The 19429-nt window shown below is 40.1% G+C and overlaps 1 protein-coding gene across 1 annotated transcript; it reads right to left on the bottom strand.

Moving 5' to 3' along the window:
• Positions 1–205: 205 nt before the first annotated feature.
• LOC137366521 (notch-regulated ankyrin repeat-containing protein) lies at positions 206–1113 on the bottom strand. The gene has a single exon (XM_068028317.1). The coding sequence runs from the start codon at positions 876–878 to the stop codon at positions 537–539; it is 342 nt and encodes a 113-aa protein (XP_067884418.1). The 5' UTR covers positions 879–1113; the 3' UTR covers positions 206–536.
• Between the last annotated feature and the right edge of the window lie 18316 nt (positions 1114–19429).

Genomic DNA, 19429 nt, shown 5'->3' with positions numbered 1-19429 from the left:
CACTGGAGTGAATATCCAAACCCCCCCCCCCCCAGGGAAGACACACTGGAGTGAATATCCAACCCCTCCCCAGGGGAGACACACTGGAGTGAATATCCAAACCCCCCACCCCAGGGGAAGGGGAGACACTGGAGTGAATATTCCCCCCCAGAGAAGGGGTGGGACACTGGGGTAAATATCTCTTCCACCCCCCCCCCCCCCCGCCCCGGAAGGGGAGGCACATTGGGGTCAATACCCCCCCCTGGGGAAGGAGAAAGGCACTGGGGTGAATATCTCTCTCCCCGTCCCCGCCGCCAGAGCGCCCCACAGTCTCTGAAGCCGGGCCCTGCCCTGTATGTGAAGCCGGGGGCTGCCGCGTTTCCCCACGGTCCCCGCGGCTCGGTCCCTGTCCTGTACGCGATGCTGCGCCCGGCCGCCGGGAGACGACCACTCCGAGTCCGGGCCAGTGAGGTAGATGCCGGCGGCCCGATCCGGCCCGGGTTACACAGTCTGGGCCTCGGGCCCGCAGTCTGGGAAGGGCCCGCCCGGTCCGGCCCTCACCGGCCACCGCTGGCCCCGTACTTAGCCTTGGTGATGAGGTAGAGCACGATGTCCTGGTGGCCGCCGAAGGCCGCGATGTGCAGGGCGCTCCAGCCATCGCGGTTGGCCAGGCGGATGTCGGCGCCGAATTTGACGAGCAGCTTGACGAGCTCTAGGTTGCCGGCGATGACGGACTGGTGCAGCGCGGTCTGCCCCTCGGGCCCGAAGGAATTCACATTGAACGGACAGTCCGCCATGTTCTGCAGCAGCGACTGCAGCTCCCGGGTGTTGCCGCGTCTCACCGCCTCCTGGAACATCCGCTGCGGGGCGGCGGCTGGAGACACCTCGGCCTGGCTCATGGCTCCGGCCTCCCGAGGGCCGCCCGCTCTACGGCCCGAGCCCTCCTGCCTTCCCCGTGGCCAGCCCGCTCCGATCGCTCAGTTCACCGTCCCAGTCAATCGGCCGCTCCGTGTCCCGGGCACCCCTCTCCCTCTGCCCGGGTCCCGCTCCCAGCCTCTACTCCACCACCTCTCCGTTTCCCTTCTCGCTGCTGTGAAGCCACCCGCCGCTGCTGCTCCTTTTGACCGCCGAGCGGGGATATTACCATGACAATGGAACGCTGGCCGTCTCGGTATTCCACAGCATTGGCCAATAGTGTCGCGACGCCCATCCCCCCTTCATGCTGATTGGATGCTGCCCCACGTGGCGCAGGGGCGGTGTTTGCATCTCTGTCACAGGCGGGGCGGGGCCCCAGTTAATTCATTAAAATTCTAGAGCGTGGGAACCAGGAGAGCAGATCTTCCCAGCGAGAAATACACACAGATATTCACACAGCGCACAGCGAAATTCAGGTACTCAGATAGACAGAGATATTCAGATATACAGAGATATTCAGATATATACAGAGATATTCAGATATAGATATTCAGATATACAGAGATATTCAGATATAGATATTCAGATATACAGAGATATTCAGATATAGATATTCAGATATATACAGAGATATTCAGATAGACAGAGATATTCAGATATATACAGAGATATTCAGATATATACAGAGATATTCAGATAGACAGAGATATTCAGATATATACAGAGATATTCAGATATAGATATTCAGATATACAGAGATATTCAGATATAGATATTCAGATATACAGAGATATTCAGATATAGATATTCAGATATATACAGAGATATTCAGATATATACAGAGATATTCAGATATATACAGAGAAATTCAGATATACAGAGATATTCAGATATATACAGAGAAATTCAGATATATACAGAGAAATTCAGATATATACAGAGAAATTCAGATATACAGAGATATTCAGATATATACAGAGATATTCAGATATATACAGAGAAATTCAGATATACAGAGATATTCAGATATATACAGAGATATTCAGATATATACAGAGAAATTCAGATATATACAGAGAAATTCAGATATACAGAGATATTCAGATATATACAGAGATATTCAGATATATACAGAGAAATTCAGATATACAGAGATATTCAGATATATACAGAGAAATTCAGATATATACAGAGAAATTCAGATATACAGAGATATTCAGATATATACAGAGAAATTCAGATATATACAGAGAAATTCAGATATACAGAGATATTCAGATATATACAGAGATATTCAGATATATACAGAGATATTCAGATATACAGAGATATTCAGATATATACTGAGATATTCAGATATACAGAGATATTCAGATATATACAGAGAAATTCAGATATATACAGAGAAATTCAGATATATACAGAGATATTCAGATATATACAGAGAAATTCAGATAGACAGAGATATTCAGATATATACAGAGATATTCAGATAGACAGAGATATTCAGATATATACAGAGATATTCAGATATATACAGAGATATTCAGATATATACAGAGATATTCAGATATATACAGAGAAATTCAGATATATACAGAGATATTCAGATAGACAGAGATATTCAGATATATACAGAGATATTCAGATATATACAGAGAAATTCAGATAGACAGAGATATTCAGATATATACAGAGAAATTCAGATATATACAGAGATATTCAGATAGATACAGAGAAATTCAGATATATACAGAGATATTCAGATATACAGAGATATTCAGATATATACAGAGAAATTCAGATATATACAGAGAAATTCAGATATATACAGAGATATTCAGATATACAGAGATATTCAGATAGATAGAGAAATTCAGATATATACAGAGATATTCAGATAGACAGAGATATTCAGATATAGATATTCAGATAGACAGAGATATTCAGATATATACAGAGAAATTCAGATATATACAGAGATATTCAGATATATACAGAGAAATTCAGATATATACAGAGATATTCAGATATATACAGAGAAATTCAGATATAGATATTCAGATAGACAGAGATATTCAGATATATACAGAGAAATTCAGATATATACAGAGATATTCAGATATAGATATTCAGATAGACAGAGATATTCAGATATATACAGAGAAATTCAGATATAGATATTCAGATAGACAGAGATATTCAGATATATACAGAGAAATTCAGATATATACAGAGATATTCAGATATAGATATTCAGATAGACAGAGATATTCAGATATATACAGAGAAATTCAGATATATACAGAGATATTCAGATATAGATATTCAGATAGACAGAGATATTCAGATATATACAGAGAAATTCAGATATAGATATTCAGATAGACAGAGATATTCAGATATATACAGAGAAATTCAGATATATACAGAGATATTCAGATAGACAGAGATATTCAGATATATACAGAGAAATTCAGATATATACAGAGATATTCAGATAGACAGAGATATTCAGATATATACAGAGAAATTCAGATATATACAGAGATATTCAGATAGACAGAGATATTCAGATATATACAGAGAAATTCAGATATATACAGAGATATTCAGATATAGATATTCAGATAGACAGAGATATTCAGATATATACAGAGAAATTCAGATATATACAGAGATATTCAGATAGACAGAGATATTCAGATATATACAGAGAAATTCAGAAATATACAGAGATATTCAGATAGACAGAGATATTCAGATATATACAGAGAAATTCAGATATATACAGAGATATTCAGATAGACAGAGATATTCAGATATATACAGAGAAATTCAGATATATACAGAGATATTCAGATATATACAGAGATATTCAGATATATACAGAGAAATTCAGATATATACAGAGATATTCAGATATATACAGAGAAATTCAGATATATACAGAGATATTCAGATAGACAGAGATATTCAGATATATACAGAGATATTCAGATAGACAGAGATATTCAGATATATACAGAGAAATTCAGATATATACAGAGATATTCAGATAGACAGAGATATTCAGATATATACAGAGATATTCAGATATACAGAGAAATTCAGATATATACAGAGATATTCAGATAGACAGAGATATTCAGATATATACAGAGATATTCAGATAGACAGAGATATTCAGATATATACAGAGAAATTCAGATATATACAGAGATATTCAGATAGACAGAGATATTCAGATATATACAGAGAAATTCAGATATATACAGAGATATTCAGATAGACAGAGATATTCAGATATATACAGAGATATTCAGATATATACAGAGATATTCAGATATATACAGAGATATTCAGATAGACAGAGATATTCAGATATATACAGAGAAATTCAGATATATACAGAGATATTCAGATAGACAGAGATATTCAGATATATACAGAGATATTCAGATATATACAGAGATATTCAGATAGACAGAGATATTCAGATATATACAGAGATATTCAGATAGACAGAGATATTCAGATATATACAGAGAAATTCAGATATATACAGAGATATTCAGATAGACAGAGATATTCAGATATATACAGAGATATTCAGATAGACAGAGATATTCAGATATATACAGAGAAATTCAGATATATACAGAGATATTCAGATAGACAGAGATATTCAGATATATACAGAGATATTCAGATAGACAGAGATATTCAGATATATACAGAGATATTCAGATAGACAGAGATATTAAGATATATACAGAGAAATTCAGATATATACCGAGAAATTCAGATATATACAGAGATATTCAGATATATACAGAGATATTCAGATATAGATATTCAGATATATACAGAGAAATTCAGATAGACAGAGATATTCAGATAGACAGAGATATTCAGATATATACAGAGATATTCAGATAGACAGAGATATTCAGATATATACAGAGATATTCAGATAGACAGAGATATTCAGATATATACAGAGAAATTCAGATATATACAGAGATATTCAGATAGACAGAGATATTCAGATATATACAGAGATATTCAGATAGACAGAGATATTCAGATATATACAGAGAAATTCAGATATATACAGAGATATTCAGATAGACAGAGATATTCAGATATATACAGAGATATTCAGATATAGATATTCAGATATATACAGAGAAATTCAGATAGACAGAGATATTCAGATAGACAGAGATATTCAGATATATACAGAGATATTCAGATAGACAGAGATATTCAGATATATACAGAGATATTCAGATAGACAGAGATATTCAGATATATACAGAGATATTCAGATAGACAGAGATATTCAGATATATACAGAGAAATTCAGATATATACAGAGATATTCAGATAGACAGAGATATTCAGATATATACAGAGAAATTCAGATATATACAGAGATATTCAGATAGACAGAGATATTCAGATATATACAGAGATATTCAGATAGACAGAGATATTCAGATATATACAGAGAAATTCAGATATATACAGAGATATTCAGATAGACAGAGATATTCAGATATATACAGAGATATTCAGATAGACAGAGATATTCAGATATATACAGAGAAATTCAGATATATACAGAGATATTCAGATAGACAGAGATATTCAGATATATACAGAGATATTCAGATAGACAGAGATATTCAGATATATACAGAGATATTCAGATAGACAGAGATATTCAGATATATACAGAGAAATTCAGATATATACCGAGAAATTCAGATATATACAGAGATATTCAGATATATACAGAGATATTCAGATATAGATATTCAGATATATACAGAGAAATTCAGATAGACAGAGATATTCAGATAGACAGAGATATTCAGATATATACAGAGATATTCAGATATAGATATTCAGATATATACAGAGAAATTCAGATAGACAGAGATATTCAGATAGACAGAGATATTCAGATATATACAGAGATATTCAGATATAGATATTCAGATATATACAGAGAAATTCAGATAGACAGAGATATTCAGATATATACAGAGATATTCAGATAGACAGAGATATTCAGATATATACAGAGATATTCAGATAGACAGAGATATTCAGATATATACAGAGATATTCAGATATATACAGAGATATTCTGATCGACAGAGATATTCAGATATATACAGAGATATTCAGATCGACAGATATTCAGATATACTGAGATATTCAGATAGACAGAGATATTCAGATATATACAGAGAAATTCAGATATATACAGAGAAATTCAGATATATACAGAGATATTCAGATAGACAGAGATATTCAGATATATACAGAGATATTCAGATATAGATATTCAGATATATACATAGAAATTCAGATAGACAGAGAAATTCATATATATATATATATATATATATATAGAGAGAGAGAGAGAGAGAGAGAGAGAGAGAGAGAGAGAGAGAGAGAAATTAAGATATATACAGAGATATTCAGATATGTACAGAGAAATTCAGATATACAGAGATATTCAGATAGACAGAAATATTCAGATATATACAGAGATATTCAGATAGACAGAGATATTCAGATATATACAGAGATATTCAGATATATACAGAGAAATTCAGATATATACAGAGATATTCAGATATATACAGAGATATTCAGATAGACAGAGATATTCAGATATATACAGAGAAATTCAGATATATACAGAGAAATTCAGATATACTGAGATATTCAGATAGACAGAGATATTCAGATATATACAGAGATATTCAGATAGACAGAGATATTCAGATATGTACAGAGAAATTCAGATATACAGAGATATTCAGATAGACAGAAATATTCAGATATATACAGAGATATTCAGATAGACAGAGATATTCAGATATGTACAGAGAAATTCAGATATACAGAGATATTCAGATAGACAGAAATATTCAGATATATACAGAGATATTCAGATAGACAGAGATATTCAGATATATACAGAGAAATTCAGATATATACAGAGATATTCAGATATATACAGAGAAATTCAGATATATACAGAGATATTCAGATATATACAGAGATATTCAGATATATACAGAGAAATTCAGATCTACAGAGATATTCAGATAGACAGAAATATTCAGATATATACAGAGATATTCAGATAGACAGAGATATTCAGATATATACAGAGAAATTCAGATATATACAGAGAAATTCAGATATACTGAGATATTCAGATAGACAGAGATATTCAGATATATACAGAGATATTCAGATAGACAGAGATATTCAGATATATACAGAGAAATTCAGATATATACAGAGATATTCAGATATATACAGAGATATTCAGATATATACAGAGAAATTCAGATATACTGAGATATTCAGATAGACAGAGATATTCAGATATATACAGAGAAATTCAGATATACTGAGATATTCAGATAGACAGAGATATTCAGATATATACAGAGAAATTCAGATATATACAGAGATATTCAGATATATACAGAGATATTCAGATATATACAGAGAAATTCAGATATACTGAGATATTCAGATAGACAGAGATATTCAGATAGACAGAGATATTCAGATATATACAGAGAAATTCAGATATATACAGAGAAATTCAGATATATACAGAGAAATTCAGATATATACAGAGAAATTCAGATATATACAGAGATATTCAGATATATACAGAGATATTCAGATATATACAGAGATATTCAGATATATACAGAGAAATTCAGATATACTGAGATATTCAGATAGACAGAGATATTCAGAGATATACAGAGAAATTCAGATATACTGAGATATTCAGATAGACAGAGATATTCAGATATATACAGAGATATTCAGATATATACAGAGATATTCAGATATATACAGAGATATTCAGATATATACTGAGATATTCAGATAGACAGAAATATTCAGATATATACAGTGATATTCAGATATATACAGAGATATTCAGATATATACAGAGAAATTCAGATATACTGAGATATTCAGATAGACAGAAATATTCAGATATATACAGTGATATTCAGATATACAGAGATATTCAGATATATACAGAGAAATTCAGATATATACAGAGAAATTCAGATATACTGAGATATTCAGATAGACAGAGATATTCAGATATATACAGAGATATTCAGATATATACAGAGAAATTCAGATATACTGAGATATTCAGATAGACAGAGATATTCAGATATATACAGAGATATTCAGATATATACAGAGAAATTCAGATATACTGAGATATTCAGATAGACAGAGATATTCAGATATATACAGAGAAATTCAGATATACTGAGATATTCAGATAGACAGAGATATTCAGATATATACAGAGATATTCAGATATATACAGAGAAATTCAGATATACTGAGATATTCAGATAGACAGAGATATTCAGATATATACAGAGAAATTCAGATATACTGAGATATTCAGATAGACAGAGATATTCAGATATATACAGAGATATTCAGATATATACAGAGAAATTCAGATATACTGAGATATTCAGATAGACAGAGATATTCAGATATATACAGAGAAATTCAGATATACTGAGATATTCAGATAGACAGAGATATTCAGATATATACAGAGATATTCAGATATATACAGAGATATTCAGATATATACAGTGATATTCAGATATACAGAGATATTCAGATAGACAGAGATATTCAGATATATACAGAGATATTCAGATATGTACAGAGATATTCAGATATGTACAGAGAAATTCAGATATACAGAGATATTCAGATAGACAGAAATATTCAGATATATACAGTGATATTCAGATATACAGAGATATTCAGATATATACAGAGAAATTCAGATATATACAGAGAAATTCAGATATACTGAGATATTCAGATAGACAGAGATATTCAGATATATACAGAGAAATTCAGATATATACAGAGAAATTCAGATATACTGAGATATTCAGATAGACAGAAATATTCAGATATATACAGAGAAATTCAGATATATACAGAGAAATTCAGATATACTGAGATATTCAGATAGACAGAGATATTCAGATATATACAGAGAAATTCAGATATATACAGAGGTATTCAGATAGACAGAGATATTCACATAGATAGATATTCAGAGACAAAGATATTCTCGTACTCAGATTTTCAAATACTCAGATATTCAGATACATACAGAGAACTTCAGATATAGAGAGAGATATGCAAATATTCAGATATTCAAAAACACAAAGCGATTTAGGTACACCTATATATTGAGTTAGTGAAAGATATTCAGATGCTCTCAGAGATATTGAGGTACACAGACATATTGGGATACTCTCAGATATTCAGAAACTCAAAGATATTCAGATACTCAGACACATTCAGATACACACAGCAATATTCAGATACTCTCAGATATTTAGATACTGACAAAGATATTCAGAGATTCACAGAGTTATTCAAATATACACCAGGAAATTCAAATACTCAGATATTCGGGTACACACAGAATTGTTACAGGGCAGAAGGAGGCCATTCAGCCCATCATTTCCACAACGGCTCTCCAAAAGAGCAGTTCACTTAGTGCCATTGACCCACCTTCTCCCCTTAACACTGCACGTTTTTCCTTTTCACGTTAACAGTCTAATTCCATTTTGAATGATTCAATTGAACCTGCCTCGACCACATTCTCAGGCAGTGCATTCCAGACTTTAACCACTCGCTGCGTGAAAGTTTTTCCCCTTGTCACTTTAGCTTCTTTTACCAAATACTTTAAATCTGTGCCCTTTCGTTCTTGATCCTTTCATAAGTGGGAAGAATTTCAGAATCACAGAATTGTTACAGCGCACAAGGAGGCCATTCGGCCCATCGTGTCCACACTGGCTCTCTGAAAGAGCAATTCCCTCAGTCCATTCCCTCGCCTTCTCCCCGAAACCCTGCACATTCTTCCTTTTCATCTAACAGTCTAATTCCCTTTTGAATGCTTCAGTTGAACCTGTCTCCACCACGTTCTCAGATCTTAACTACTCGCTGTGTGAAAGAGTTTTTCCTCATGTCACTTTTGCTTCTCTTACCAAATACTTTAAATCTGTGCCCTCTCGTTCTCGATCCTTTCACGAGTGGGAACAGTTTCTCTCTATCTACTCTGTCCAGACCCCTCATGATTTTGAATTCCTCTATCAAATCTCCTGTCAGCCTTCTCTTCTCCAAAGAAAACAGTCCAAACTTCTCCAATCTATCTTCATAACAGAAGTTCCTCATCTCTGGAACCATTCTCATGAATCATTTCTGTACTCTCTCCAATGTCCTCATGTCTTTCCTAGAGTGTGGCACCCAGAATTGGATGCAATACTCCAGCTGAGGCCGAACTAGTGTCTTATACAAGTTCAACGTAACTTCCTTGCTCTTGTACTTTATGCCCCTATTAATAAAGCCCAGGATACTGTATGCTTTATTAACTGCTCTCTCAACCTGTCCTACCACCTTCAATGACTTTTGCACATATACACCCAGGTCCCTCTGCTCCTGCACCCCCTTTAAAATTGTACCCTTTATTTTATATTGCCTCTCCTCATTCTTCCTACCAAAATGATTCACTTCACACTTTTCTGCATTAAATTTCATCTGCCTCTTGTCTGCCTATTCCACCAATCTATGTCCTCTTGAAGTATATCACTATCCTTCTCACAGTTCACAATGCTTCCAAGCTTTGTGTCATCCATAAATTTTGTGCTCTGTACACGCAAGTCTAGATCATTAATATATATCAAGAAAAGCTGGGGTCTGGATACTGCCCCCTAGGGAACCCCACTATATACCTTCCTCCAGTCTGAAAAACAACCATTCACCACTACTGTCTGTTTCCTGTCACTCAGCCAATTTTGTATCCAGGCTGCTACTATCCATTGTCTTCCATGGGCTCTAACTTTACCGACAAGCCAGTTATGTGGCACTTTACCAAATGCCTTTTGGAAGTCCACGTAAACTATATCAACAGCGTTACCCTCATCAACCTCTGTTATCTCATTAAAAAACTCAAGAAAATTAGTTAAGCACCATTTGCCTTTAACAAATCCATGCTGGCTTTCCTTAATTAATCCACATTTGTCCTCGTGACTGTTAATTTTGTCCCACTACTGAGGTCAGACTGACTGCAGTTGCTTGGCTCATCCTTAATTCTTTCATGAACAAGGGTGTCTTCTCTTCTTTGGCCTCCGTATCTCGAGAGACAATGGATACGCGCCTGGAGGTGGTCAGTGGTGTGTGGAGCAACGCCTGGAGTGGCTATAAATGCCAATTCTAGAGTGACAGGCTATTCCACAGGTGCTGCAGAAAAATGTGTTTGTCGGGGCTGTTACACAGTTGGCTCTCCCCTTGCGCTTTTGTCTTTTTTCCTGCCAACTGCTAAGTCTCTTCGACTCGCCACACTTTAGCCCCGCCTTTATGGCTGCCCGCCAGCTCTGGCGATCGCTGGCAACTGACTCCCATGACTTGTGATCAATGTCACAGGATTTCATGTCGCGTTTGCAGACATCTTTAAAGTGGAGACATGGACGGCCGGTGGGTCTGATACCACTGGCGAGCTCGCTGTACAATGTGTCCTTGGGGATCCTGCCATCTTCCATGCGGCTCACATGACCAAGCCATCTCAAGCACCGCTGACTCAGTAGTGTGTATAAGCTGGGAATGTTGGCCGCCTCGAGGACTTCTGTGTTGGAGATACGGTCCTGCCACCTGATGCCAAGGATTCTCTGGAGGCAGCGAAGATGGAATGAATTGAGGCGTCGCTCTTGGCTGACATACGTTGTCCAGGCCTCGCTGCCATAGAGCAATGTACTGAGGACACAGGCCTGATACACTCGGACTTTTGTGTTCCGTGTCAGTGCGCCATTTTCCCACACTGTCTTGGCCAGTCTGGACATAGCAGTGGAAGCCTTTCCCATGCGCTTGTTGATTTCTGCATCTAGAGACAGGTTACTGGTGATAGTTGAGCCTAGGTAGGTGAACTCTTGAACCACTTCCAGAGCGTGGTCGCCAATATTGATGGATGGAGCATTTCTGACGTCCTGCCCCATGATGTTCGTTTTCTTGAGGCTGATGGTTAGGCCAAATTCATTGCAGGCCGCCGCAAACCTGTCGATGAGACTCTGCAGGCAATCTTCAGTGTGAGATGTTAAAGCAGCATCGTCAGCAAAGAGGAGTTCCCTGATGAGGACTTTCCGTACTTTGGACTTCGCTCTTAGACGGGCAAGGTTGAACAACCTGCCCCCTGATCTTGTGTGGAGGAAAATTCCTTCTTCAGAAGACTTGAACGCATGTGAAAGTAGCAGGGAGAAGAAAATCCCAAAAAGTGTGGGTGCGAGAACACAGCCCTGTTTCACGCCACTCAGGATAGGAAAGGGGTCTGATGAGGAGCCACCATGTTGAATTGTGCCTTTCATATTGTCATGGAATGAGGTGATGATACTTAGTAGCTTTGGTGAGCATCCAATCTTTTCTAGTAGTCTGAAGGGACCACGTCTGCTGATGAGGTCAAAGGCTTTGGTGAGATCAATGAAAGCAATGTAGAGGGGCATCTGCTGTTCGCGGCATTTCTCCTGTATCTGATGGAGGGAGAACAGCATGTCAACGATCGATCTCTCTGCACGAAAGCCCCACTGTGCCTCAGGGTAGACGCGCTCGGCCAGCTTCTGGAGCCTGTTTAGAGCGACTCGAGCAAAGACTTTCCCCACTATGCTGAGCAGGGAGATTCCACGGTAGTTGTTGCAGTCACCGCCGTCACCTTTGTTTTTATAGAGGGTGATGATATTGGCATCGTGCATGTCCTGAGGTACTGCTCCCTCGTCCCAGCACAGGCATAGCAGTTCATGTAGTGCTGAGAGTATAGCAGGCTTGGCACTCTTGATTATTTCAGGGGTAATGCTGTCCTTCCCAGGGGCTTTTCCGCTGGCTAGAGAATCAATGGCATCACTGAGTTCCGATTTTGTTGGTTGTATGTCCAGCTCATCCATGACTGGTAGAGGCTGGGCTGCATTGAGGGCAGTCTTAGTGACAACATTCTCCCTGGAGTACAGTTCTAGGTAGTGCTCAACCTAGCGGTCCATTTGTTTGCATTGGTCAGTGATTATGTCCCCTGATTTAGATTTGAGGGGGGGGCGATCTTCTTGATGGTTGGCCCAAGAGCTCTCTTAATGCCATCATACATTCCTCTGATGTTTCCGGTGTCTGAGGCCAGCTGAATATGACTGCATAGGTGTTGCCAGTAGTCATTTGCGCAGCGCCTGGCTGTTCTTTGTGCAGTGCTTCTGGCTGCTTTAAGTGCTACGGATGTTAACTCGCTGGGGGCTTTCTTGTAGTTCAACAGTGCAATGAGCTTAGCGGCTATGACAGGTTCCAGCTCTTCATTATGAGATTGAAACCAGTCTGCATTTGCAAATTTGCAAATCTCCAGTCCTTTGGCACCACCCCTGTATCTAAGGAGGTTTGGAAGATCATGGTCAGTACCTCCACAATTTCCTCCCTTACTTCCGTCAGTATTCTTGGATGTATCTCATCCAGTCCTGGTGACTTATCAACAGCCAGCCTATCTAATAACTCCTTTATCAATTTTTAGACCATCCAGTGTCTCAACTCCCTCCTCTTTCACTATGACTTGGGCAACATCTTCTTCTTTGGTAAAGACAGATACAAAATACTAATTTTGTACCTCAGCCATGCCCCTTTCCTCCATGTGTAAATCTCCTTTTAGGTCTCTAATCGGCCCCACTCCCCTTTTACTATTTATATGCCTATAGAAGACTTTTGGATTCCCTTTTATGTTAGCTGCCAGTCTCTTCTCATGTTCTCTCTTCAATTCTCTTATTTGATTTTTCATTTTCCCTCTGAACTTTCTATATTCAGTTTGGTTTTCAATAATATTACCCAGGTGACATCTGTCATATGCACCTCTTTTTCTGCTTCATCTTACTATCTAACTTTCATCATCCAGGGAGCTCTGGATTTGTTTGCCCTACCTTTCCCCCTCATAGGAGTGTACCTTGACTGTACCCTAACTATCTCCTCTTTACAGGCAGTACATTGTTCTACTGCAGTTTTGCATGCACAGTAAAACAAATTTAGACCTTGAGTAAGACGATTTTTACAGTTTTTAACTCCATGTAAATTTGCCCTGGAAAAAACAGTTGTTTCCTTGGAAAAAAAAACTGGCAGGCCTCAATGTTTCATGCAGCATACTCTGCCCATCATCTGCAGAAATAACTGGAATAGGTGGAAACAGTGGGTTTATATGTGTGGAGGAAAGGAATGTGGGCAGGATCTTACTGCCGATAGGTCATGACATGTTCTTGTTGCTGATTGGTCAGCTATTGTGTCTCGCGGTAAGTCGATACATACTATTGTTTTTGTTGGGGGATGGTGGCTGCAGAGTAGGTGGTGATGTGTTTCTTGAGTAGGGGTAGCCAGATATCACTAATAAGCAGGCCACTGTCTTGGGGGACAGTGATGATAATAGATCTTCATAGTTTCCCTGACGCGTCTTGTATGCCAGTTCATAATGGATGAGATGAATTAAGAATTAGACCATTCGATGTGGTAGTTATTGAGTTGTGCATGCTTGATGATAGCTAACTTGTCACATTCACTGGCCGGGATTTTGTGTAGCCTCCTGAGGTGGGGTTAGTGGCAGGGGTGGGGGTGGGGTGGGTTATGGAGTATCATGATGGGTGGCGATGTGGGGGGGCAGGGGGCGGAGGGGCAGAGGGCCCGTCACCTCTCCATCACCAAGCAATCTTCATGGGGGTGGGGTAGACTGATGATAGCCTTCCCGCCCAGAGGCCAATTGAGGCCCTCAAGTAGCCTATTAATGGCCAATTAAGGGCCTGTTCCCACTGCTGTTGGGATCTTACCAGTGACCAGGGCTGGGAATGCCTCTGCCACGTGGAGAGGGCACCCTGTGGGCTTCTGGCAGGGGGGGGGGGGGGGGGGTGGGTGGGGGTGGGGGTGGGCGGGTGGCTTCCCTCCTCCGTGGGCAATGTGCCAGGAAACACTTTATTCCATCAGCATCCCCCTCCCCCTGGACTGCATGACCAACCCTCCAACCGCCCCTGCGCCAGGGCCTTCCGGTCTGGCCCCGGTGACCCCGCCTCACCCACCTCTGGCTGGGGGTTCCAGCCCTAGGCTTGGTCCAAGGCCACTGAAGTACCAGTAGTGGCCAGCACTCCCAGTGGCACTGTCAATACTGCTGAGCTGCCAGCCCTCTGATTTCCACCTAGAAGGACAAGGGCAGCAGATGCATGGGAACACTGCCACCTGCAAGTTCCCCTCCAAGTCACACACCATCCTGACTTGGAACTATTTCCAAACTGTTCCTTCACTGTCACTGGGTCAAAATCCTGGAACTCCCTTCCTAACAGCACTGTGAGCGTACCTACCTCACATGGACTGCAGCGGTTCAAGGGCAAATAGGGATGGGCAACAAATGCAGGCCTAGCCAGCGATGCCCACATCTCGTGAATGAATAAAAAAAAGCTCTTAGAGGCAGGATCCCCATCTTTAAGGAAACAGGCATCCTGGTTCTTAAAACTTTGATTTAAAAGGATTTCTCCAGACATTCCCCCACCTTTTCAGCCTGGGACTGGGAGCCCCGGCTCCAGCACAAAATCCAGCCCACTGTGTTTGAAGCAGGCTTTAGTGTTCCTTGAGTCTAGTGTGTAGGCTGCAGCCTGTTCCTCCAACGTAAACGAGTCCGCAGTTGCATGGTACGCTGTAATTCCTGGCTTGTTGCGAGATGGTTTCTTGTCTTTGTGAGTATGAAGGATACAGTGGAGCTTCTTGGATGACTTATGTCGGACTTCTATGTCCGCTGACTTGAGTATGTGTTATAGTCTGTGTGAGGCGGAGCCGATATATGGGAGACTGACTCTGGTCTTTGTCAAGGCAGTTGTTGCAATGTGAGTAACAGGTGAACGCATGTTGATCTTGTCGGAAGGAAATCCATTGACCTATCAGCAGTAAGATCCTACCCACATTCCCATCCTCCACCACATATAAACCCACTGTTTCCACCCATTCCAGTTATTTCTCCAGACAACGGGCAGAGTATGCTGCATGAAATGTCGAGGCCTGCCAGTTCTTCTAAGAACTCCTTTTTATTCAAGGAAACAACTGCTCTTTTCAGAGCAAATTCACATGGTGTAAACTCAACGTTACTGCTGCCATAGAATCATAGAAAGTTTAAGGCACAGAAAGAGGCCACTTGGCCCATCATGTCTGTGCCGGCCGAAAAACAATCCACCCAGTCTAATCCCACCATCCAGCATTTGGTTTGTAGCCCTGCAGATTACGGCATTTGAGCTACATATCCAGACTCCTTTTGAATGATGTGAGGGTCTCTGCCTCAACTACCCTTTCAGGCAGTGAGTTCCAGACCCCCACCACCCTCTGGGTGAAAAAGGTTTTCCTCATCTCCCCTCTAATTTTTCTACCAATCACTTTAAATCTGTACATCCTCATCACTGACCTCTTTGCTAAGATAACCCTTCACCTCCACTCTATCCAGGCCCCTCAAACTTTGTACATTTCAATCAGATTCCCCCTCAGCCTTCTCTGTTCCAAGGAGAACAACCCCAGACTATCCAATCTTTCCTCATAGCTGCATTTCTCCAGTCCTGGCAACATCCTTGTAAATCTCCTCTGTACCCTCTCTAATGCAATTACATCCTTTCTGTATTGAGGTAACCAGAACTGCACACGGTACTCAAGTTGTGGCCTAACCAATGATTTATACAGTTCCAACATAACCTCCCTGCTCTTGCATTCTATACCTCAGCTAATAAAGGAAAGAACCACAATCAGAATAACAAGCTTCAAATAACTTTTAATAGAACATAGAACAGTACAGCACAGTACAGGCCCTTCAGCCCACGATGTTGTGCCGAGCCTTTAACCTACTCTAAGATCAAACTAATTTAGGTCTTATTATATTCCCTCTTACACTGAACCACCTAATACTTTACTATTTCCTATTCTAGTGCCATCTGGCTTTCCTAATTCTCTGTGCACCTTGGTTTTTCCTCCCTAATATTACTTCCTGGTCCCCACTCCCTTGCCAAGTTAGTTTAAACCCTCCCTAATAGCACGTGCAAATGGCCTCACAAGGACATTGGTTCCAGCTCTGTTCAGGTGCAATCTGTCCAGGTCTCATCTCCCCCAAAACCGGTCCCAATATCCCACGAATCTTAAGTCCTCCCTCCTGCACCATCTTGCCAGCCATTTATTCATCAGCTCTATCCTCCTATTTCTATACTCACGAACATGTGGTACTGGACGTAATCCAGAACCTACCAACTTTGAGGTCCTGATCGCCAGTTTCTTCCCTAGCTCACTAAACTCTGCTTGCAGGACCTCATCCCTCTTTCTGCCCATGTCGATCATACCGATGTGAGCCATGACTGCTGGCTGTTCACCCTCCCTCTCAGAGTGCTCTACAGCCTGTCAGTGACATGCTTGACCCTGGCACCAGGGAGACAAGATACCATCCTGATATTCAGATACCCACAGAGGCATTCAAATATGAAGAGTTGAGATCTGGGGCAGGCCAGCCATGATCGTATTGAATCGCAGGGCAGGCTTGAGGGGCCGAATGGCCAACTCCTGCTCCTATTTCTTATGTTCTTTCATACACAGAGATATTCACATACACACAGAGTTATTCAAACACACACAGATATTCAGATACTCACAAAAATATTTACTTACCGAGATTTTTACATACGGAGATATCCCACTGCATACAGATATTCAGATAATCACAGGAATAATCAAAGGTTCAATGAGATATTCTGATACAAAGAGACATATTCAGACACTCAGAGATATTCAGATACTCATAAAGGTTAGTTATTCACAGATATGCTGAGATACTCAAAAGAATATCTCAAAAGTTAGTCACAGAGTTATTCATATCCATACAGATATTTAGATACACACAGAGATAATCAGATATTCACAGATAGTCAGCTACTCACAATGATCATATACACAAAGATAACCTGATACTCAGATATTCAGAAACTCAAGAGATATTCTGATATGTGCTGTGATATTCCGAGACACACGGTGATATTCGTATGCACAGAGATATTCGGATATTCACAGAGTAATTCAGCTACAGTCAGAGATATTCAGATACACACAAGAAGGTCAGATGCACACATAGATAGTCAGGTACGCACAGAGATAATCAGGTGCACACAGAGATAGTCAGGTGCACACATAGATAGTCAGGTGCACACATAGATAGTCAGGTGCACACATAGATAGTCAGGTACACACAGAGATAGTCAGGTGCACACATAGATAGGTGCACACAGAGATAGTCAGGTGCACACAGAGATAGTCAGGTGCACACATAGATAGTCAGGTACACACAGAGATAGTCAGGTACACACAGAGATAGTCAGGTACACACAGAGATAGTCAGGTACACACAGAGATAGTCAGGTGCACACAGAGATAGTCAGGTGCACACAGAGATAGTCAGGTGCACACAGACATAGTCAGGTGCACACATAGATAGTCAGGTGCACACATAGATAGTCAGGTGCACACAGAGATAGTCAGGTGCACACAGAGATAGTCAGGTGCACACAGAGATAGTCAGGTGCACACAGACATAGTCAGATGCACACATAGATAGGTGCACACAGAGATAGTCAGGTACACACAGAGATAGTCAGGTGCACACAGAGATAGTCAGGTGCACACAGAGATAGTCAGGTGCACACAGAGATAGTCAGGTGCACACAGACATAGTCAGGTGCACACAGACATAGTCAGGTGCACACAGACATAGTCAGGTACACACAGAGATAGTCAGGTACACACAGACGTAGTCAGGTACACACAGACGTAGTCAGGTACACACAGAGATAGTCAGGTACACACAGACGTAGTCAGGTGCACACATAGATAGTCAGGTGCACACATAGATAGTCAGGTACACACAGACGTAGTCAGGTACACACAGACGTAGTCAGGTGCACACATAGATAGTCAGGTACACACAGAGATAGTCAGGTACACACAGAGATAGTCAGGTACACACAGACGTAGTCAGGTACACACAGACGTAGTCAGGTACACACAGAGATAGTCAGGTGCACACAGACGTAGTCAGGTACACACAGACGTAGTCAGGTACACACAGACATAGTCAGGTGCACAGAGATAGTCAGGTACACAGAGATAGTCAGGTACACAGAGATAGTCAGGTACACACAGACGTAGTCAGGTGCACACAGACATAGTCAGGTGCAGACAGAGATAGTCAGGTACACACAGACATAGTCAGGTGCACACATAGATAGTCAGGTACACACAGACATAGTCAGGTACACACAGAGATAGTCAGGTACACACAGAGATAGTCAGGTACACAGAGATAGTCAGGTACACACAGACGTAGTCAGGTACACACAGACATAGTCAGGTACACACA

This window comes from Heterodontus francisci, unplaced genomic scaffold (assembly GCF_036365525.1).
Source record: "Heterodontus francisci isolate sHetFra1 unplaced genomic scaffold, sHetFra1.hap1 HAP1_SCAFFOLD_769, whole genome shotgun sequence".
NCBI lineage: Eukaryota > Metazoa > Chordata > Chondrichthyes > Heterodontiformes > Heterodontidae > Heterodontus > Heterodontus francisci.
This window is presented reverse-complemented; position numbering and strand designations above follow the sequence as displayed.